Below are 22606 nucleotides of genomic sequence, written 5' to 3'. Positions count from 1 at the left end.
TGCGCAAGCGCAGTCGCGTCCTCTGGCTCCGGGCCCAGACAGCTCCGCTCCAGAGATTGGTAACGCCCAGAGACTGAGCCCGAGGCCACGCCCCCTCGCGACCAACGAGCCAATGGAGGAGTGCTAGGAGGTTGCTAAGGGAAACTCTAGAGGCAAGATGGCGTCCGCCCGTGATGGGTGCCCGAGCTCCCACCTGGCGCGCCGAGACTCGCCGGCGCGGCCACCGCGGGACGGTAACAGCCGACTGCGCCCTACCGGGCCTCGGTCCGCATGGGAGGGAGGCGGGCAGGTCCGGACGCTCGCTGCGCGTCCCCGCACCCGCACTTCCACTTCAGGAAGTCCAGAACCCGCTGCCCCCAAGCCCAGCGGGGCTCCCCACGCGCGCCTCCCCCGAGTCTAGCCCGCAACCCCCGGAAGCCTTGTCGCCCCCGATCTGGGAGGGACGCGCCTTCTCGTGTCCCGGTGCCCGCGGGATGGGCGGGGTCCCGGGCCCAGAGTAGCAGAACCGGCCGTGTCTTGGAGACCCAGCCGGCAAGAACCGAGTCGGCCCTGGGTGTCCCTGCCTCCTGGCAGGGGTCTCCTCCTCTGACCGCGCCTGCCGACGTCCCCGACGCGCGGTTAGAGGAGGTTTGATAGGACCTGTTCATAGAATGAAAAAAACGGGGCCGTAGAGATCCGAGTCCACACCTTTTAACTTCCGGTAGAACCCGAGTCTCGTTTATGGCAGATACCAGAGTCAGGCAACCCCACGCTTCCCTAGAGCCGCTCGCCCCAAGTTGGCCTTGAAATAGGGGGGCTGGTGGGGAGGGGGCCCTGCCCCCCCCCCAGGACCTACTGGAGTTGGGAGTTGGGGGATGGTGCGCCCAGCAGCTGAGTGGCAAGAAGTGATGATGGGCAGGCCCTCCTTGGGTGCAAGTGTGGATTTTGTCCGGAGGGCACAGGAGGCCACTGGGGGGATGAGGTCCCTGCAGAGAGATGACCGGGACGGCTCTTCCCCTCGTGCCCTCACTTACCCCCAGCTCATTTGGCTCAGTTCAAATGTCCCCTCTCAGGAAGGCTCCCCACCCCCGCACACACCCGTCCACCCTCCCACCAACCTGCACGGTCCTCTCAAGGACCCTGCGCTCACTCCTAGCCTGCCTTCCCCCGGGCCTCTCTGCACAGAGTAGGTGCTCAGCGTGTCTGGTGCATAAACAGATGAACAAGGAGAGTCGTGACCCGAACTGAGCCTTTAGGGAGCAGTGGGCAGGGGAGTTCACTGGGGGTGAAGCCACAGACACCTGGAGGAGCCCCCGGGACGGCCCGCACCTCAGTGCTTGCTGGTCATCAGCCGGGTCACCTGTGTCTCTTGCTCACCTGTGCACCCTCCTTTCAACATTCAGGTTACGGAGTCTACGTTTACCCGAATTCTTTCTTTCGATATGAAGGAGAATGGAGAGGAAGCAGGAAACATGGTAAGGATGGGCTGTGGCCTCTTCCTGCAGCCGTGCCGCTGATGGCCCATGTCCCTGCCGATCTGGGGGCCACACAGGTGCTGGCCACACCGGGCCCTCAGCGCTCACTAGTGCCCGTGAGGGGCCATCCTGCAGCGCTGGAGGCCTGGACGGCTCCCCTGGTGCTGATGAGATCTGCTTTTCTTTTTTTTCTGATGATAAAGAGACTGTCTGATTTTGTAGAAAATCTAAGCAGCAGAGGAGAACAAGTATCAAGTGAAAGTCCCCTGGAGTCCCCCCCAGAGGCAGGCCTGAACTTTCCAAAGTTTACACTCATGGTTTTATGCCTGTTTGGGGTTCTGTCTGCTCACATCCTCTGCCTGTTTTTCTGCTGGAGGATTGATCTTTCAGTATTTTCTCATGAACTATTTTTATATCTGTTGGCTGCCAGGATTTTCTATATTTTGAACCTTTTGACTTTTATTGACTTTTCTTGTAACGTTTTTGCCCCACGGATGTTTCTCACTTTTGTGCTGAAATCTCTGATTCTCTTCCTGGCCTGGACAGAGTGGTCCCTCCTTTTTGAAATGTGCTTCAGTGTCACCCTGTGACCACAGACTCTCTCTCTCTCCTTCTGCCCCTGCGCTGACAGAGGTGAGGTGGCCGTCGAGTCCCCTCTGAGGAGGTCTGGGGGCGGGGTCCTTGCACTTTTGATGGCCAGGACAGCAGGACGACCCTCAGTCATGTTTCACGGACGTTCTCGTTGGTGGACGTGTGTGGGTGAGCCTGCAGAGAGCACATGCTGGACGAGAGATGGAGCCAAACGCAGAGACTTTCACGGCTCCGCTCTCGTCCCTGAGAAACGAGCCCGGTCACACGCATGCCCCAGCGGTCACTCCCAGCCACTGCCTGACAGCACGATGTCTTTCACCAGGTCAGGGCAAACTTCTGTTTAAAGACGGGAGTTACTACGAAGGCGAGTTTGTGGACGGAGAGATCACGGGAGAGGGCTGCCGGCACTGGGCCCTGACAGGTTAGCGGCCCGACGCTTTCCTCCTAAACCAACCCCTGTGAGTTGGCCCCTCCCTTCCGGGTGCAGAAGGCACTTCCATCTGTAACCTGGGGACCCCTGGTTTCCCTAAGGTGTCTCGTAACAGCCTCATGCCAGCCTGGGGCAGGGTGGCCACACTGCTGCCCGCAGAACCTCAGACCCCCACCGGCAAGCGGGTGTTGGGTTCTCAGCGGAGAGAAGCCTCACCCCACGGACTCTGGCCTGGCGGGGCCTTTGCCCCCAGCACACAGATGCCCCAGAGAGGGTCCCCTTGCGGTGGAGTCTGCACGCACACTGCTGGGAGGGAGGGAGTCCCATTTCCCTCGTTCAGGGTGAGCAGTGAGATAAAGGGACACCGTGTTCTGCTACCACTGCCCGGGGGTCGGGCAGGAACTACTGGTTATCCCGCGGGACTCAGGAAACGAGTCTAACCCTGGACACCGCCTCCCGCCTCCTGTCCACACCAGGGAACACCTACACCGGACAGTTTGTTTTGGGAGAACCCCAAGGACACGGCGTCATGAAGTACAAAGCCGGCGGACGTTACGAAGGGGAGCTCTTCCGCGGCCTGAGAGAAGGTCCGGGGTCTGCGGGAAGGCGTGAGGCATCGGCCTCGGGGTGGACACTGGGGGGCCCGGACCCCAGCCCTCCCCGGATTCTGACTCGGGGCCTGAACGGGCCCGGGCGCCAGCGTGCTCCCCGGTCCGGTGCGGTTCAGAGCGCAGGGCTCACAGCGAGCCCCTCAAACCTGGTGACTCAGGTCCCCGCTCTGCCTTCGCCCTCAATCCCGCATCAGCGGTCTGGCCTGGGCTCGGCCGGGCGGGTCTCCTGGCCTCACTGAGGGTCGCAGTGGCTCGACCAGCGCTGTGGGTCCTCTTGACCCTCGGCTCGGTCACCTCCTCCACGTCCTGTGGGACCCAGCGAGTCAGGAGGCCACATTCCGGGGGGCAGCGGGCGGAGCAGCCCCGGCCCCCGACAGCACGCCCGGCGCGGGCGCAGCTCTGTCCCCCTCCGAGGCCTCCCGCGAGGTGTCAGGGCGCCCTCCCCTTCCCGAGTGTGCAGGCCCTGAGACTCCGTGTCCTCAGGGGCACTTCCTCTGGCCTCTGGGCCCTCTGAGTAGATGGTGGAGGCCCAGCACGACTGTCGGTCCTCAGCGTGCACTCGCACCTGTGAGCTGGCCTTGACCGCCCAGCAGCACCACCGCAGCCGGACAGCAGAGCGTTTCAGTCTCCGATGCTGGGGGGCCCGGGCGCCCCCACCCTCCCTCGCGACCTTGAGAGCTGGACCCAGAGCCGCTCCCGCTGCGTGTGGCTGCCAGGCCGCCCCAGATCGGATTGCGGGGCCGAGGGACCCCCGTGGGGCCCGTCTACAGGGGGTGCCGACCCCGTCCTTCTTGTAGACACCCCCCTCCCTCAACGGAGGCACGAGGTGACCCTCAACTCTCGCCCCCCTCCAGGACAGGGGCACCTGGTGGACGCAGATGGACAAGCTTACTGGGGGTCGTTTCACGACAACAAGCGGCACGGCCAAGGGCGGATGGTCTTCCGGTGAGTCCGCTGTCCTGTGGGCCGTCCCCCCATCGAACACCCAGCCCTGAAAGTACAGTCTGGGATTTTTTCATGTGATCCTGCAATTTCTCCCTCAGTTACTGACATTGGTTCTGTGTGTATTTAGTAGGAAGAACATCCATCCCCCTCCTCCAATGAAACACCAGGTGGGAAGGTGGGGTGGATGGGAGGGTCGGGTGGGTGGAGCGGGGCCGAGTCGGGTGGTGCCCGCAGGCTCTCTGCTTCCGGGCCCAGTGCTGGGCATCTTTCACACTCCGGGCAGTTTTCGTGCAAAATCCTGCCCTTGGGATGTGCAGGCCCCCCCATTTCCTTCCCGTTATCCTCTCCAAACCTTCACACCCGGGGCCCGGCAAGCGGGGCCTCCCGTCACTGCACCCCACCGGGCGCCGAGGCCACCTGCCCCTCTGGCCGGGCCCTGGCAAGGCCACAGCTCGCGCCATCTGTTCCGGGCCTATTTTTGCCTTGGTCCCGGGGGTGCGTGCTGAGCCCCAGTCGGAGGAGCCGGTGTGCGTCACACAGCCACCTGGCCCTTCCCGGCCTGAGAGCAGCCTCCGCGTTTGTCCCTCAGGAACGGAGATGAGTACGAGGGCGACTGGGTCCGGGACCAGCGCCAGGGCCACGGGACGCTGCGCCGTGTGGACGGCTCCATCTATGAGGTACTGGACCCACCGGCCGGGCGTCCTCTGCTCCCGGTGCCGCCCGGGGCGCAGCCCAGGTGCTGCCCTTCTGACCCTGCGAGGTAGGGTTGGCCGCCGTTCCCGTTTCACTGACGAGAAGATGCGGTTCAGAGAGCTTAAGGGCCGCCCGCCAACACCTTTCCGTCCCGTCGGGTTCCTGAGACACGCCACGACCCAGCGCCCTCCTGTGGGAATGGCCTGGTGAAGCCTTTTTGAGAGGAGATACCCGTGGGGTCCCAGTGCCCTCAACAAGCTGGGGAAGCAGGCGAGGGCCCCTCCCCGCTCCTCGCGAGCAGGGCTCTGCACCCCACACCCCATTATCGTGGCAGCTGCTACTTTCGGGTTGATGGGGGGTTTTAGGTGCCACAAGACCAAGAGATGCAGGCACGTGGGAAGACCTTCTCGGGCTCCCAGAATCCACCATCCTTGTGCTTCCTGGATGCTGGCCTGTCGGCCCGGCCGGCCCTGCAGAGATGCAGCCAGGGGCCAGAGAATGCCACGTGAGCCAGGTCTGAAGGATGGGAAGGGGCCGCCGCGTGGAGACCGCAGGGAAGGGCATTGCAGGCAGCGGAAGGGCGAGGCTGGGCTCCAAGGCAGGAAGAAGCCTGTGTGGCCAGAGCAGGGGGCAGGGGAGGCAAGGCAGGAGGTCCGGGCAGTCCCACGTGTAGGCCCCGGAGCCACAAGGGGTTGGAGTTTTGTCCTACACATCACAGAAAGTGCTGGAAGGAGTTGGTGACCTGATCCCTGTGTTTGGAAGGTTTCTCTTGTTCTCACTCATAGAAAGTGATGATGGCGGCCTGCATGGGGTGTAGAACCAAATTTGGGGTGGTTTGGAGGTACAGACACTGGACTGGTTGACAAGAGCAGAAGCGAAGATGTCCCTGCATTTTTGGCCCAAGCGTCGGATGGATGGTGGTGATGCCTGAACCAGAATCCGCCGGAAGACAGAAGTCACACCAGTAATTGAACGTGAAAGTATTAACTAGTGAAAGACAGCAAAATACTCAAAGGGGTAAAAGCAGGAATATGGCAAAAGCAAATGCGAAAATGGCCCCAGGAGGCGCCCCCGAAGATGGGGTGTGGGTACCGGCTGGTTGCATCCTCGGGCCTGACCGCGTGGGGCTGAGGCCATGGGAGATGTGACTCGTGGCACGTGTTGGCTTTGGGAGTGACTGAGCTGCCACCGAGCTCGGCTGTGACGCGCCAGCTGAATCTGGGCCTCGGGAGCCGAGGGTTGCACGTGGCTGTGGATGTAGTGACGGCGGCCACGAGGCCCCTGGTGTCCTGGACGGGAGCTCAGGTCTGCACTCAGCTCCAGCCACGGCCCTGAGAGTCCCTCACTTCTCACAGCCTCAGGGCTGAAACAAAATTTGATCGTGTGGGTTGCAGAATTAGGTTGTCAGCTGAATTCATATCTCTGCCAAGTCTCATGTGAAAGTTAGAGTGGAGATTGGGAAAGAAGTCCCGGGAGATGAGGGAAAGCCCAGCCCCTCTGGAGACTCAGACCCTGCAGACAGAGGGTGTGGCCGCGGCCTGCTGGGTTGGAGGAGCTTCCGTGGGCGTCGGCTACCAGCCCAGCCGTGTGTGCAGGAAACCCTGGGACACAGAGGAACTCGCCCAGGACAAACCCCTGTGCCTGAGGGGTTAGGAGTGGGCACCCTGGAGCCCGAGGGAAGCCTCTTCCCTGCAGGGTCCCTGCAGCGCCCAGCACGGCACCAGCTGGCAAAGCGACACGTTTCAGGGTCCAGCTCCCGGAGCCCAGAGTCGGCAGGAAGGGTCGTTTTGGGGCCGAGAGGCAGTAAGCTGGTAACTGGCCGGGGCCCTGCCTGAGATGGAGTGGCCTGCTGGGGAGCGTGGAGTCTTGCCCTGGCTGTGAGGCTCCCCCAGGCATGCTCACCTTGCCTGCTTGTAAAACGCGGAGCTCTGCTTAGGTAACACCACCTCCCGGGCCCCCTCCTGGGACCGCAAGTCCTGGTCTGGGCAGCCAGCCACTCCCGGGGTGCCGCCTGGGCCGCTGCGGTTGGCAGTTTGCACCAGAGCCCATTTGCAGATGCCACTGTGCCCCGGCCAGAGCCCTGCTGCTTCTCCCCAAGGGGGACGTCTGTCCATTGTCATTAGGCCAGGCTTTAGGGCTCACCCTGGGCAGCCACAGTCCCTGGGCTGAATTCTCCAGAGCTGCCACAGAGGAGAGGAACGCGGGGGGGCCTGGGAGGATCCTCCTCGCTCGGCACCCCCAACAGTGTCCACGCCTCGCAGGCTGGGGGCGCGGGGGCGCGGTTCTAGTGCCCGGCACTGCCCTCAGCTGCCCTCTGGCTCCCCGACTCTCTCGACCACCGTTCCAAAGATGAGGCGGCCTCCCAAATCAGGGGTGGCCGAGCCCTCGCCTTCTTCCACACAATCCCGCAAGCCTCCGCCCCCGCCCTCCACCCCGCATGCCCTTCCCCCGGAGGCAGTTTGGGCGCCCCCAGGGCCTCCCCATCAGCCGCCTGGGCACTGGGGGCCCTACTCAGCCGGGGGGCTGGGGGTTCCCCGCCACCATCCACCAGGGGGCAGCCCGGCCCTGCCGACCACCTGGCCCTGCAGGGGCCTCCTCCACTGGCTGCGGAGCTAGAGCCGCTTCCCTCCAAGCGGATGCCCAGTGGACGCCGGCTTGGATGTCAGGCGGGAACCGGCAGAGTGCGAGGGGCCGGCGGCTTCGTCCCCCGGGCGCTTTGCAGGTGAACGGGGGTCCTTCCCCAGGGTTCCGACCGTCCGCCTGCGTTCCCGCTGTTCAGCGATGCCCCAGCCTCCCAGGGCCGCTCAGACGACCTGCCCGCGCGACCCAGACCTTGAGCCCCGGGACACGCAGCCCCCGCGGTCGGGAAGGCCTGCCCCCACCCACAGTCGCAGCCATGACCATGTCCTGAGGGCCCCGGGAGGACACCCAGGCCCTGAGTCCCCGCGTCCCAAACAGCTTCCCGACGGTGTGGACACAGGAGCTCCCAGCTTTCAGCGCCCGCCTCTCCGTGCTGTGGGGATGCCTCCTGCACCTGACCTCTAACCTGCGACCTCTGGGCATGAAGGGTCACCTGGGAGAGGTGGAGCCGCCAGAGGGAGTTGGCATGTCTCCCATGAGGGTACAGCTGTCCCCAGGCTTTCACCAGGCAAATAGCTTTCTCTGTTTTTTAACTTTATTGCAAAATACACATAACATAAAATTTATCACCTCATCCATTTATAAGTGCCCAGCTCGGTGGCATTAAGCACATTCACATTGTTGTGCAGCCATCACCACCGTCATTTCCAGAACTTTCTCCTTTTCCCACACTGAAGCTCTGCCCCCATGAGACACTCCCTCCCCACCCCTCCCCCAGCCCCCGGCCCCCACCCTCCTACTTTCTGTCTCTATGGATCTCCTCCAGGGACCTCGTAGAAGCAGGATCATGTAGGATGTGTCCTTTCGTGTCTAGTTCATTTGACTCCGCGGCGTGTCCTCTAGGTGCATCCACGGTGGCGCAGGGGTCAGGACCTCCTTCCTTTTCCAGGCTGGCTCCTGCTCCCCCGTGTGGGTGGTCCTTCCACGCTGCGCCCAGCTGCTCATCCATCGATGGGCACTCGGTCTGTGTCCACCTCTCGGCGTCTGTGAGTGACGCCACCGTGAGCACATCCTGCTCCCGGTTTTGGGAACAGCACAACTGCTGGGTCACGTGGTGATTCTATTTTTAACGTTTTGAGGAAACTTCACACCATTTTCCATTTTCCATTCCCACCAGCAGCGCACCAGCGTTCCAGTTTCTCCACATCCTCCCCCAACGCTTGTGTTTTCTGGGGTTTTTTGGTTCGTTTTTTGTTTATTTATTTATTTATGTATTTATTTTTGGCTGCATTAGGTCTTCATTGCTGCGCGCGGGCTTTCTCTAGTTGCGGCAAGCGGGGGCTACTCTTTGTTGCGGTGCGCAGGCTTCTCATTGCAGTGGCTTCTCTTGTTGCGGAGCACGGGCTCTAGGCGTGCGGGCTTCAGTAGTTGTGGCGCGTGGGCTCAGTAGTTGTGGCTCGCGGGCTCTAGAGCACAGGCTCAGTAGTTGTGGTGCATGGGCTTAGTTGCTCCGCGGCACATGGGATCTTCCTGGACTTCCAGGGCTCGAACCCGTGTCCCCCACGTTGGCAGCTGGATTAACCACTGCACCGCCAGGGAAGTCCCACGTTTTCTGCTTTTTAAATAAGCACGGTGCCAATGAAGTGATGAAGAGGCAGGCAGCCCCTCGGAGAGCAGCGTCCTCCGGGGCCACCTCCGTGGAGCCTGGGGACGGATCGTGGGCTGTGGAGGCGAGCGCACGCCTGGCGGACGGGACAGAGGGGTGCTGTCCGGTGAGCCTCAGCCTCTGTGCACACGGAACGTTCCTACCTGTGCGGCTGTGCCGTGGTGCCGCCAGCAGTGCGCTTCTGCCCTTCCCAGGGCACCTCCGTGTGCATTGGCTGCGTTTCTCGTGTTGGCGTTCCTCTGCGTTTCCCGAAGGGAGGCCTGCTGGGCGGCGCACCTGCTCACCGCACAGAGCAGGTGGTCGGCCTCGTGCGCATCTTCACCTGCTGGTGGCTCTCCTCACCTGCGCACCTGTAGGAACGCCAGGGGCTCCGTGTCCCCGTGCCACTGTCCTGGCCGGGAGGTCACAGTCCAGGAATGGGGGCCTGACCGTGAGAAGCATCTGGGCCCATTGGAGCGTCGTGGGAGGAGGGGCCTGGGCTGTCAGAGCAGATCCAGCGCTGCCCCACGTTTCCGGTGGGGTTCTACGCAGACGGATGTCAGAACCCGGCGTGTGAAGGCAGCTTGTATTTACATCAGCAGAACTTGTGTCACACTTTGAAATCTGAGGAACTTATGGCCAGGATTGTGGAGGTCAAAGACACCTTAGGGACCCTGCTGCTAGTTGGGAAGTGAGGAGCATTGTGTCTGCAGAGAATGATGGGCAGGGGCCACCAGCACTCTGGCCTGTGTGGCCACTGCTGCCCCAGCAGGCCACCCCGAAAGCTGGAGCCCCCGGCCCCCTGCGGCCACAGGCCCAGGCAGGTGACCGGGGCCACGCCCCTCCCTGGTCTAGGAGCCGTGGCCTCAGGAAAGTCCTCACCTGCTCCAGGAGGGAGTTTGGCGACAGTGGGACGTCACCTCCTCCAGACTGGATGCCATCAAAGCAGATGTTGTGGAGAGCCGGGCCCTGGCCCCTCCTGGTGTGGTCGGCCAAACCCCGGTGCCCCGGAGAGGACTGGAGGTGGGGAAGAGCTGGATGAGCTGGGAAGGTGGGCTTCTGACCGGGACGGAGTTTCAGAGTGTGCCTGGGAGCGCCTGAAGATGCAACGGGGCAAAGCAGCCGCAGAAGCAATTCCAGGAAAAGCACCGTCACTTTCCCCGGGAAAGAAAAATAGCATCAATTAACTAGAAAGTGCTTCCTGAAATGAGAAGGGTCAAGTGTGTATTTCTCACAATTTATTCAAACTCGTGTGGTGGGGAAGGCACCCAAGGAGCCCCTCGTCCCACCCCCGACTCCACGCTCTTCAAAGAAAGGACCAGGGAAGGAGTCCTGAGCACATAGGTCCCCATCCTGGAGCTGAGAGGCCCTGGGGTTGCCCCAGCCACCGCCGGCCTCGAGGTGCGCCCCACTCACCCCGCGGGGCCTCTCCTAACGGGGACCCCGTCCCCCCGTGCTTCGTGTGCATTGTGGCCCGGCCGTCCTCACATCCTCCTGCACTGCGCCAGCCGCACACAGGTCCTCACCTGGACGGGGAGGAGGAGGGAGAGCCGGCAGGCGCGTAAGACGTGTTAACACCTGTTTGTTCGTGCTCTGGTGCACGTCAGCTGACTGAGAAAGGGCAGGATTTTCAAAAGCATGATTTGTAACATTAATTAGATTCTACGCTGTTGGATGAGTTACTCTGCTGGAGTGTATCGTGTATCTGTCCCGGGAAAGTTCTGTGTTGCAGCCTGAGCTGGGGGGTGGGGGGGGTCTCAGATTACGGGAGCGCAATTGAGCGGTCGGTGAACGCGTGGATGACCGTGGATGCCCGTCAACGTGCTCGCGTGGATGGCAAGCACTGGACAGCGACTTGGCAGGGAGCCCGACCCTGCGCACAGCCAGCGGGGCGGGGTGGGCCAGGGCCCCGTGGTCTGATGGGCACGTTCACTGCCCGTCTGCTCTGCACGCGGCAGCCCATGCGCCGCAGGCCGTGCTCCAAGGCTCTGTGTGCTGGACCCGCCTGAGTCTGCCCCTGGCTCCCGGGCGACCCCGAGGCCCTGCCTGCCTTCTTCCTGAAAGCCCACGCTGCACCTTTGCAGAGGGCCGAGGGGCCGGGCAGGGCGCGCGGAGACGTGGACCCCGACACGGTCGAGGGTCTCAGTGGCCATCGTGCTGTTTGGAGAGTAGCCCACGCTCATTCGAGCCCTAGTTGTCCCCACGGAGCTCTGCCCTGGGAAGCTCGTGCCCCGAGCAGACAGACAGACAGACGAGACGGGGCCACGGCTGAGAGGGAACGGAGAGGCCGCTGGGAGGGGCCCACGGGGCGCCACGGAGCTCGGCCCTCTTTGGCGGGAGCGCTCGGCGTCACGTGATGGAGCAGCTCGAAGGGAGGCCGAGGCCGTGTCGTGGGGGCAGGCAGGCGTGCACACTGAGCTCTGCCACTTCCCCGCGGCTGGAATCCCCGTCTCCCACCTGCCCCTGGGCGTCCACCCCCGTCCACCCCGCAGGGGCAGTGACCCCAGCAGCGCTGCCCAGGACGGGGATGAGGCCTGCAGTCGTGCGGGCGGGCAGCACACTGGCCCCGGGCACCGAGCGGGCGCAGCTCCTGCTGGGGGGGGTGCGGGGGAGGCAGCCGGGCCCCACAAGAGGGTGTTTGTAGGCGACCACCCTTCCCCAGGGCCACCGGCCCACTGCCCAGGCACCCCAGCACAGAGCCTCAGAAGAGGGCATGAACCTCTACGTAAAAGGGCTGCAGGTTTGGGCGATGAGTTCATTTGGCTCCTGAGAGGCTGCGTTCCATTGGCCGTGAGACCTGCTTCCCGAGTTGAAACCGGTCACTTCTCAGGCCTGGGATGGCGTCGTGAGGGAAGCAAAGGGTTCCAGAGACTCGTTCAGCACCACTGCCCCCAGCAAACCGACTCCTGGCGGCTCAAGCTGGGAAAGCTCTGACATCCATTTGCTCTACACAGCTCGGGGGCGGGGGAGGGCGACCCTGCCCCCCAGGGCTGTCCCCACCCGGACTGAGGGACAGCGGCCCAGCTCGGCCCAGGACCCTCCTGCTCTGCTCCCCCCCAGCCACCCCGCCCATCGCGGTCACTGAGCACTGCTGCCCCCACCGCACAGACACAGGCACGGGTGCATACGCCCGCGTGCATGCACACCTGCACACAGCGTCCCTTCCTGGGAGCAGGCGTCCGGCCCAGCAGATGCTGCGTGCAGGCCGCACTGGCTCCGGGGATGGCCAGCTGGCGACGCCGGGGCTCCCCAGCGCCAGCCCAGGGCCCCCTGGGTTGACTGCGGTCCCCCTCTGCCGTGATACCTGGGGCCTCGCCCCCTCTTTGGCCTGGCACGCTGCCTGCAGACGTGAGCCACGTCTTAGGGGACGTCGATAGACCATCTGCGGTGTCAGCCGTGCTGGCACCGAGCTTTCCGGGAACGCAGCCTGAGTGTGGGCCCAGAGGGCTCAGCTCTCTGGGTCTGGGGGCTGGAGGGACGAGGCTGGCCTGCGGCCCCAGGCCTCCCGTGGGGGGCACAGCCACGCCTCTGCCCAGCTGCCATCCCCAGCTGGCAGCCGGCCCCTCCTGCAGCCGCGAGCCGTTGCCTTGCCGCTACTGCCAGGCACCCACCAGGGCGCCACAGTTGTCTGGTGCCCCAGCTGGAGGGGGAGCCGCGGCCAGGCCCCTTCCCTGTCACCTTGTAATGTGAGCACAGTGACCCAAACAGCCGTGGAACCTGTTCCCCCAAATCTTGGGGTGTCTGAGCTCTTCAGGGGCCGTTCCCACAGGCCCCACCTGCCAGGCGGCCCCTCCCGAGGGCCTGAGAGACTCCCGCCAACCGGAGCCCGGCCCCAGCTGCTGGGCGGCCTCGGGCCACTCGGAGGGCTGGGCAGGAAAGCGGGAGCCCAATCAACTTCTGCCAAAGAGTGAAAGAACCAAAACGTGCCTTTGGCTAATTCTTCTTCTAATGGGAGTAATTCATAGTTGAATAAAATACCGTTAGGATCCCGAACTTTTCCACGAAAACAATTTTCCTGCTCTTTCCACCATTCTTCCACTCTGTCGTGTGTATCGTTTGCAAAGCAGGCTTATTATGGGGGTGGCAGAGTTGGGGTGTGCGGCGAGTTGGCACTGTCCCCAGGGTGCGGCTGTGTGGGTTCACAGTGTGACTTTAATTGGCCTTTTTATTATCAAGGAGCCTGTCGGAACGCTGAGCTCCTCGACCCCGCAAGCCTCTGCTCACCCGCCTGCACGGTCGGCCTCCCGTGACTCTCTGCACAAATGCAGTATCTAGGTGTTAAAAGGCTTTTGTGCTAAAAAGTGTGCCCTTTGGAGCCATATTTTCTTTGCATTTTGTATTCGGGCCGTTGTCTCCAAACTTCCTGGCTTCTTAAAATTCAAAGGGCAGTGCCTTCTGCGGAGCAAATTGGCTTCCCGGCAGCCTGTGGTCCCCAGGGGCCCTCGGAGCCTGGGGGGCCGCCGGGCCGTGCGGCAGGGAGACCAGCCCGTCTGAGCCCGTGGTTCTCTCCGCAGGGACAGTGGCACGGTGACGTGTTCAGTGGACAGGGCAGCATGGCCCACTGCTCTGGGGGCGTCTACCGAGGGGTGTGGATCAATGGCCACCCCATGGGTAGGTGCCCCCGGCCTTGCCGCTGGCCCCGTGGGGTCCTCTTGTGGGGTCACGTCTGGGTCTGGCCGTGTCCTTTCTCGGGTGGCCCTGGGCAGTCTCGCGGGAGGCGTGGACCAAGCTGGGCTGGATGGAGTGGAGCCCAGAATCCCCTTTTGGGAGAAACATGCTCTGCTGTGGTTTCACGGGGCTCGTGACGTGCAGAGGCCCCCGTCAGACCCTGGACCCAAGTGGTCCTGCTTCAAGAGGGGCTCCCAGCCTCGGGGTCTCCCACTCACGGGGCTCTGGGCGTCTGGCCCCCCTGCACAGCCTCCATCCAGCCCCCCACCCTGAGCTCTCCGCACTGCAGTGTGCGCACAGGTGGCCTGTGGCCTGCAGGGTCCTCTGCCGGCGCCACACCCCCCCAGTGTTGCCCCCCGGGTGTGGGAGCTTCTGTTAGACTCCAGGGACTCGGGTCACCGGTCAGAACCTTGGTGCCAGGTCCATGGGTGCAGCTGCTCACTCAGAGCTGCGGGTGGACCCTGCTCGCCAGGCCGGCTCCCGGGCAGGTGGCCACAGCCTCGTCCAGCACTCATCAGGTCACTGACAGACGCACGCAATGCAGGGCCCAGGTCCGAGCAGCGGGCGGGAGGGAGGCCGTGCGGGAACGTGCCCCGGGTGCACTGGGCACTGCTGGGCCGTCACCTCAGCTCTGCCGTCCCCCTACCGTGATCAGGTCAGTTCTGAGACGGCCCACTTCAAATCACCGTAGGCGGCCCTCAGGACGGGGTTAAGGTCACGGCGTCAGTGACGGTCCCCCAGCCCTGACAGCTGTGCCATCCATGCGCCCCCCCCCCGCCCCCCGCAGCGCCCCTCAGGGACACGGTCAGGCCTGAGAGGCTGCACAGGGCACGCGGGATGCAGACCCGTGGCACTCACCGCCCTGACCCCACGACAGGTGCGCTCTGCTCTCCCCAGCACAAGCCACAGGGATCGTGATTTTGGGTCCGGAGGTGATGGACGTGGCCCGGGGATCTTCCTTCACGTTGACCATTCAGCTGCAGCGGGACGATGGGGAAGTTGCCACGGGTAAGTGTCTCCAGGAAGGCGGCCAAACTTTTCAGAAGGATAAGCAGGTGTCGGGTTCTGAAGTAGCAAAAACGCAGACAAGATGCCACAGGTGGCTTCTGGCCCCCCGGCTGCGCCCAGGTGCCCCTGTTCCCAAGTCCTCGCTGCCGGAGCCTTGGCAGAAAGGGCAGTGGGCGTGCGAGCCCTCCAGCCGGCGGGAGGCGGCCGTGCGGTGCACGTGCGTGTGTGAGCACGTGGGCTCTGTGTGTGCATCTGTGTGCGTGTGCGTGAGCACACAGGCGGCCCTCCCGGCGGTCACACTCAGAGTCAGAGGACAGAGGAGGCCGCGTGGGCGCTGGGCCAGCCGCTCAGCCTGGCAAGGGGAGGGTTTCTCAAGCTCCTCGTGGGGTAACCAAGGTGGACAGACGCCCATCCGTCTGGGCTGCGTTTAGATGCTCAGTCGGCCCTGCGGCCAAGCAGAGGGACGACCAGACTTCCCGCCCCGTGAGCAGAGCAGACCCAGAGGGACGGGGCGGGACCACCGGAGACAGATGTTCCTGTACGGTGGTCCACCTCGGTTCCACGGCTCTGCGTAGGAAGCACGACGTGCAGCATAAATCAAGTATATTTAGTCACAATTGGTTTATTTTAACAACTTTATTGCAGTATCATTTACATACCATAAAATTCATCTATATTCAGGGATTTAATGATTCTTAGTACACTTGCAGAGTTGGGCAACCATCGCTACACCAATTCCATTTCAGAACATTTCCTCCCCCCCCCAAAAAGACGCCTCATTCCTGCCCTGTTCCCTCCCTCCACCCCAGGCACCACAAGTGCCTTTTCCTGGACACGGAGCGTGGATGGAATCTCACCTGTGGTCGCGCTCCACCCCTCCCTCCCGCCCAGCGCACAGCGCTGCTCTCCTCTTTGTGGACCACTAGCCTCCCATCCTGCCCGCCCAGCGCTTTGCTCACCTGCGTCTGTGGGCGACAGTCCAGTCCTTGGCACTTGGCTGCTGTGAACATTCATGTGCAGGTTTTTGTGTAAACATGTTTCATTTCTCCCAGGTATATATTTATGAGTAGAATTGTTGGGTCAATTGTTGGGTAGGTTTGTGTTTAAATTTTTCAAGAAACGGCCAAACTCTTTTCCAAAGTGGCTGCACCATTTTACCATCCCATTAGCAATGTACGAAGGTTCTGATTTCTCCACGTCCTCGCCAGGGAGTAGCCATCCTGAGGATGTCAGGTGGCATCTCCTCATGGATTTTTGTTTTCTTTGTTTTGGGGGGTTTTTAAAAAATTTTTGGCCACACCACGTGGCATGCAGGATCCTAGTTCCCCGACCAGGGATCGAACCTGTGCCCCCTGCAATGAAAGCACGGAGTCTTAACCACTGGACCACCAGAGAAGTCCCTCCTCATGGTTTTGATGTGCATTTCCCTAAAACTAATGATGTTGAGCATCTTCTCATGTGCTCATTGGCCGTTTGTACGTCTTCTACAGAGAAATGTTTATTCATATATTTCACCTTTTTTTTTTTTTTTTGATTGGGTTGTTTGTCTTAGTTTTTAGTTATACAAGTTCTTTATGTATTCTGGATACAAGTGCTTTAGCAGATATATATTTGCAGATATTTTCTTTCAGTCTGTGGCTTATCTTTTAATCTTCTAATGTTGTCTTTTGAAGGGCACAATTTAAAAATTTTGATGAAGTACAGTTTGTCAGTTTTTTCGTTTATGGACCATGTTCTTGGTGATGTGTCTAAGGATTCTTAGCCCAAATTCACAGAGACTTTCTCCTGTTTTCTCGTACAACTTTTGCTCTTACATTTAGGTCTCTGATCCCTCTTGAATTAATTTTTGTGGGTAAGATAAAGGTCTAAATTCATCTTTTTTCATGTGGACTCCAGTTGTCCTAGTGCCATGTGTTGAAAAGACTGTCCTTTCCCCACTGAATTGCCTGGGCACCTTGGTCAGAAGTCACTTGACTGTAAGGGTGAGGGTTTATGTCTGGACGTCAGTTCTGTCCCTCGATCGATGTGTCTATCCTTAGGCCACTGCCACGCCGTCTTGATTATTGCAGCCTTCCAGTACGTTTTGAAACTGGAGATTCCTCCAACTTTTTGTTCTTCTTTTTCAAAATTGTTTTGGCTAATCTGGGACCTCTGTATTTCCATATAAATATTTTAGGATCAGCTTGTCCATTTCTGTCCCCCAAAAAAGGAAAGAAAACAAGCTGCTGGGATTTTGTTAGGGATGCATTGACTCCAGCTGGGAGAACCGCCATTAGCCGCACTGAATCCTCTGCTTCATGAACATGAGACATCTCTCCACCTATTTTTCTTACGTTCATCAATGTTTGTATTTTTCAGTGAGCAAGTCTCGCACTTTTCTTAAATTTATTAATAAACGATCAATGATTTATTATTGTTTAATTATAATTTGTTTATTAATACATTTGCTACATTCTTGTATGCTATTATAAATGGAATTGTTTTGTTATCTTCACTTCAGAAATTACGAGACTACGGTTGATTTGTACATGTTGATCTTATATTCTTTGACCTTGCTGGTTATTTCTGAGGATGTCTTAGGATTTTCTATACACAGGATCATGTCGTCTACAAATAAATGCAATTTTACTTCTTCCTTTTCAGTCTGGATGTGTTTTCATTCCCGGCAGCAATGGCTGAGGGTCTTCAATCCTCCACCTCCTCGCCAGCACTTGTTGCTCTGTCTTTCTGGTTATGGTCATCCTAGTGGGCGGGATGTGGTATCTCATTGTGGTTCTGATTTGCATTTCCCTAATGAGTAATGATCTGGAGCATTTTTTTCATGCACTTATTGGCCATTTGTAGATCTTCTTTGTAGAAATATCTATTCAGATCCTTTACCCATTAAAAAATTGGGGCAACTTGTCTTCTTATTGTGAGTTATTGAGAGTTCTTTATATATTCTGGATACAACTCCCATATCAGATATCTGATTTGCAAATATCTTTTTCCCATTTTGTGGGTTGTCATGCAGTTTCTTGATGGTGTCCTTTGAACACATACATTTAAATTTTGATGAAGTCCAATTTACCTATTTTTTTCTTTTGTTGCTTGTGCTTTTGGTGTCATATCTAAGAAGACTGCCTAGCCCAGAGTCATGAAGACTTATTCCTATGTTTTCTTCTAAGAATTTTATATTTTTACCTCTTACAGTTAGGCCTATTATCTATTTGGAGTCAATCTTTGTATATGTTTGGTAGAATTCAATAGGAAGCCCATCTGGGCCTGGAGTTTTCTTTGTGGGAGGATTTTTAACTACTAATTCCGTTTCCTTTGCATATAGAGCTGTTCAGTTTATCTGTTTCTTCTTGAGTGAGTATGGTGTTTTGTGTCTTCCAAGGTTTCAGATTTCTTGGCATAAGCTTGTTCATAACACTCCCTTGCTCCCCGCTTAATGAATTGATACCATCTCTCTTGTTCCTAATATTGATTATTGGGGTCTTCTTTCTTTTTTTCCTGACTAGTCTAGTGAGAGGTTATCAGTGTCATTGATAAACAACCAACTTTTGGTTTCATTGATGTCTCTATTGTTTGTTTTCTATTTCATTAATTCCTATTTTGTTTTGTTTTGTTTTCTTAAAATTTATTTATTTATTTTTGGCTGCATTGTCTCTTCATTGCTGCACGTGGGCTTTCTCTAGTTGCAGCAAGTGTGGGCTACTCTTCATTGAGGTGCGCAGGCTTCTCATTGTGGTGGCTTCTCTTGCAGAGCGTGGGCTCTAGGCGCACAGGCTTCAGTAGTTGTGGCACACAGGCTCAGTAGTTGTGGCTTGCGGGCTCTAGAGCACAGGCTCCGTAGTCGTGGCACACGGGCTTAGTTGCTCCATGGCATGTGGGATCTTCCCAGACCAGGGCTCGAACCCGTGTCCCCTGCAGTGGCAGGTGGATTCTTAAGCACTGCGCCACCAGGGAAGTCCCATTAATTCCTATTTTGATCTCATTATTTCCTTGCTTCTGCTTAGTTTGGATTTAATTTGCTCTCCTTTTTTAGTTTCCTAAGGTGGAAAGTTTCTAACGTTATTTCAGACCTTTCTTTTCTAATATAGAAGTTTATTGCTATAAATTTCCCCCTTCATACTGCTTTAGCTGCGTCCTACAAATTTTGATATGGTGTGCTTTCATTTTCATTCAATTCAAAATACATCCTGATTTTCCTTTTGAGTTCTTTTTGGACCCAAGAGTTATTTAGAAGTGTGTTGTTTCATTTCCAAGTGTTTGGGAATTTTCCAGAGATCTTTCTGTTATTGATTCTAACTTAATTCCATGTGGTTGGAGCCATACTTTGTATGTCTTGAATTCTTTTAAACCTTTTGAGACTTGTTTTATGGCTCAGAATATGGCTCAGAAGAGTGTGAATTCTGCTCCTGAGTGGAATTGGGTGGCATATTCTATAAATGTCAATCAGGTGAATTTTGTTGACACTGCTGTCGAGTTTGCTATATCCTTGCTGATTTTCTGTCTGCTTGTTCCATCAGTTATTGACAGTGGTATGTTGAAATCTCTGATTATACTTGTGTTTTTGTCTATTTCTGCTTTCATTTCTATCAGTTTTAGCTTCATGTATTTTGAAGCTCTATTATAAGAAGCATAAACATTTAGGATTTTTATGTCATTTAATTAACTGACTTCTACAATCCCAATCTTTATGCTATTGTTTTAGTACATTTTACATTCATGTATCTAATAAACTTTATAATACATTGTTATTATTTTTGTTTAAACAGTCATTTATCTTTTAAAGAGTATTTAACAAACAGAAAAGGAAGTCTCATCTGTTTGTCTCATCTGTTGAGTTACCATTTCTGGTCCTCATTCCTTCCCATGGATCCAGATTTCCATCTGCTACCATTTTCCTTCTGCCCAAAGGACTTAACTTTTAACATTTCTTGTCATGTGTGTCTGCTGGTGATGAATTCTCTCAGCTTTCGTACGTCTTGATTTTGCTTTCCTTTTTGATAGACATTGTTACCGCATACAGAATTCTGGCTCATCTTCCAGGTGAGCTTCGTGGTGTAACCTTGTCTGCGTTGTTTTCCCTGAGAGATCTGCTTTCATGTCCCCGTATAAACGTCCTTTTCCTCTGGCTGTTTTTCAGGTTTTCTCTTTTTCTCTGGTTTGAATAATTTGATTGTGATGCGACATGGCGTAGTTGTCTTCGTGGTTCTTGTGCTTGGAATCTGTTGAGCTTCTTGGATCTGTGGGTTTATAATTTTCATCAAATTTGGGAATTTTCCAGCCATTATTTCTTCTGATAATTTTTCTGTGATAGCCTCTGCCCCCACTTTGGGGACCCCAATTTTCCATGTATCAGGCTGCCCCCCCATCCATGGATTCTCTTTCCCACCCTCCCTCCCTTCCTTCCTTCCTTTTTTTCTTTTTTCTCACAGTGTCTCATTCTGGATTATTTCCATAGCTGTGTTTTCAAGTTCATGAATCTTTTTTTCTACAGTATCTAATCTATTGTTGATCACATCCAGTGTGTTTTTTCATCTCATGGTTTTCACCTCTAGAATCAACTTTGTTCTTTTTTATTTTTATTTATTTATTTATTCATTTTTTTGGCCGTGCGGCATGCGGGATGTTAGTTCCCCCGCCAGGGATCGAACCCACGCCCCCCGGCAGTGGAAGCACGGAGTCCTAACCACTGGACCGCCAGGGAAGCCCCGACTTTGTTCTCTTTTATATCTTCTATGTCTCAACTTTTGAACACACGAATACAGTTATAATAATAACTTTCAAAAAACGTCCTTTTCAGGACTTCCCTGGTGGCGCAGCGGTTAAGAATCCGCCTGCCATTGCAGGGGACATGGGTTCGAGCTCTGGTCCAGGAAGATGCCACATGCTGCAGAGCAACTAAACCCATGCGCCACAACTACTGAGCCTGCGCTCTAGAGCCCATGAGCCACAACTACTGAGCCCACGTGCCACAACTACTGAAGCCCACACACCTAGAGCCCATGCTCCGCAACAAGAGAAGCCACCGCAATGAGAAGCCCGCGCACCACAACGAAGAGTAGCCCCCACTCGCCACAACTAGAGAAAGCCCGCGCAGCAACGAAGACACAACGCAGCCAAAAATAAATTAATTAATTAATTAAAAAAAAAAAAAAAAAGATGTCCCTTTCCACTGTGTCAGTTCTGGGTCGGTTTGACTGCGTTTCCTCCTTGTTATGGGCCATACTTTCCTGCCTTCTCTGCCTGGTAATCTTTGATTGGATGTCGGACCTTGTGAATTTTACCTTGGGGGCTAGAGGCGCCTGTGTCCCTGTAAACATTCTTGAGCTTTGTTCTGGGCGCAGTTAAGTTGCTTGGAGACAGTTTAATCCTCTCAGATCTTGGTTTTAGGATTTGTTGGGTCTGGAGAGGGGGCTCAGTCTAAGACCAGTCACCCCCTCATTACTGAGAATTCTGCTCGACGTGCCCTGACTTCTGAGTTCTCCAGCCCGGCCGACAGGACGAGCAGGCCTCCCATCCTGCTGGGGCCTCTCGTTCTCCCCTCACTCATGCCCTGGTCTGTGCTGCACTGACCCCGAGGTGCCCCCTGCTCCGCTCCTGTGTGGGCCTGTCTCCCAGCCTCTACCCGACCCGCTCTGCACCAGCCCCGCATGTCCTCTCAGGGTGGGAACTGGGCAACTGTGGAGTCCATCGTGTTTCCCATCCCTCAGGAACCACTGTCCTTGCCTGATGTCCAGGGTCTTGAAAACCACAGTCTCATTCAGTTTCGTCTGCTCTTTGGTTGCTTCGAGTAGGAGGGTCCGTGTTACGGACCTCTGGGACCCTCTGGTCCCAGTTACGCCCTCTGGACCAGAACCAGAAGCCAATCAAACCACAGTTGTCTCTACACTTGGCTCCTTTTCTCCCCAAGTCCACGACGTTCTGGTGTTTGCCCTGCGTGTCTCCTTTTCGGATCTCAGCAACTCGAGGCTGCACAGGGCCCTCACTGGCACTGGTCAGTGCTCGTTGTTGACCCCGAGCCCCTGAGTGCGTGTGACCAGGCCTGTGCTGGGTGCCTCGGGGATGTAGGCAAGTGGGTGGAGCCCAGCCCCCAGGCCGAGGGGGGAGATGGGTGGCCGTGTGCTCAGTCGGTCCCCCACAGCCCTGAGCCTGTAGCCGGTGAAGCCCTGAGGCCAGCCAGCAAGGAGAGGCCCTCCCAGAGAGTAGGGACCGGTCGGAGCCAGAGGCACAGAGGTGCCCTGCGGCCTGGAACTGGACTCAGGGTCGGGACTCCCAGGACGGGGTGGGGCGGGCAGGGAGAGCGTGGACGGTCGGCCGAGGGCCAAGAGGAGGGGAGGGACCAGGAAGGCGAGCGGAGGGCGAGGTGACCGTGCTCTTGGCCCCTGGCAGTGCCCTGCTCCTCCTGGACACTCTGCTGCAGACATTCCTCACGGAGGCCGGGGTGCGGGGCTGGGGGGGCCCAGGTGCGGCTGCCCCGCCCCCGCGGCCCTCGGCAGCCCCTCTCTCTCCTTCGGGAAAGTGAGCACGGCCGGGTGGTGGAGATCTCCGCGGGCATCCGATACGTGCAGCTCCCAGCCTACTCGGAGGTCATCTTTTTCAAAGTGGACGATGGTCACAGAGAGACACCCATCCGGACCTCGTCGTGAGTAAGGGTGACCCCGCGCGACACCCATGAGGGTGGGGAGGGGTCCCTCCTCGACTCTGCTCCCCCGAGCCCCTCCGCACCCCTCCCGCTCCCACCAGGACACTGCGGGCACTGGGGTCACGACGCGCTCTGTCCGGCAGAGGGGAAACCAAGGCAACTTCTGACTGTGGGGTCCAGGCAGGGAGGGGGTCCAGGCAGAGGGCAGGAAGGCAGGGAGGCCAGGGCTGCAGTGCGACACCCTGCCTGCCCCCACTTCCTTCCCACCACCCTGGTCTCCGAGTGGCCACCTCAGCCCTTTCTCCTACCTGGACAGGCCCCTGGATCCCCGTGTCCCCGCAGCCA

At 57.7% G+C, this 22606-nt stretch overlaps 1 protein-coding gene across 14 annotated transcripts; it reads left to right on the top strand.

The window, feature by feature from the left end:
• The first annotated feature begins 102 nt into the window (after positions 1-102).
• Positions 103-20730, top strand: MORN1 (MORN repeat containing 1). 14 transcript variants are annotated; one of them, XM_068538721.1, is made up of 9 exons: positions 115-233; positions 1383-1454; positions 2368-2466; positions 2952-3062; positions 3941-4031; positions 4621-4708; positions 13464-13560; positions 14495-14625; positions 20420-20730. In XM_068538721.1, exons 1-8 carry the CDS (start codon positions 158-160, stop codon positions 14533-14535), a joined length of 675 nt encoding a protein of 224 aa, XP_068394822.1. In that variant the 5' UTR covers positions 115-157; the 3' UTR covers positions 14536-14625; positions 20420-20730. The 14 variants fall into 14 exon arrangements, with proteins under 14 accessions (XP_068394816.1, XP_068394823.1, XP_068394814.1 ...); XM_068538712.1 differs by lacking the exons at positions 13464-13560; positions 20420-20730 and adding an exon at positions 15435-16790 and having other exon boundaries at positions 113-233; XM_068538716.1 differs by lacking the exon at positions 13464-13560 and having other exon boundaries at positions 20466-20730.
• The last annotated feature ends 1876 nt before the right edge of the window (positions 20731-22606 follow it).

This window comes from Eschrichtius robustus, chromosome 3, assembly GCF_028021215.1.
Source record: "Eschrichtius robustus isolate mEscRob2 chromosome 3, mEscRob2.pri, whole genome shotgun sequence".
NCBI classification, from domain to species: domain Eukaryota; kingdom Metazoa; phylum Chordata; class Mammalia; order Artiodactyla; family Eschrichtiidae; genus Eschrichtius; species Eschrichtius robustus.
This window is presented reverse-complemented; position numbering and strand designations above follow the sequence as displayed.

What these genes read in the sequence shown, in the direction of transcription:
- MORN1 (XM_068538712.1), top strand. Translation starts at nt 158, where the DNA reads ATGGCGTCCGCCCGTGATGGGTGCCCGAGCTCCCACCTGGCGCGCCGA. An exon ending in GGCGCGGCCACCGCGGGACG is followed by an intron (nt 234 to 1,382) that starts GTAACAGCCGAC and finishes TTCAACATTCAG; the next exon opens with GTTACGGAGTCTACGTTTAC. An exon ending in GAGAGGAAGCAGGAAACATG is followed by an intron (nt 1,455 to 2,367) that starts GTAAGGATGGGC and finishes GTCTTTCACCAG; the next exon opens with GTCAGGGCAAACTTCTGTTT.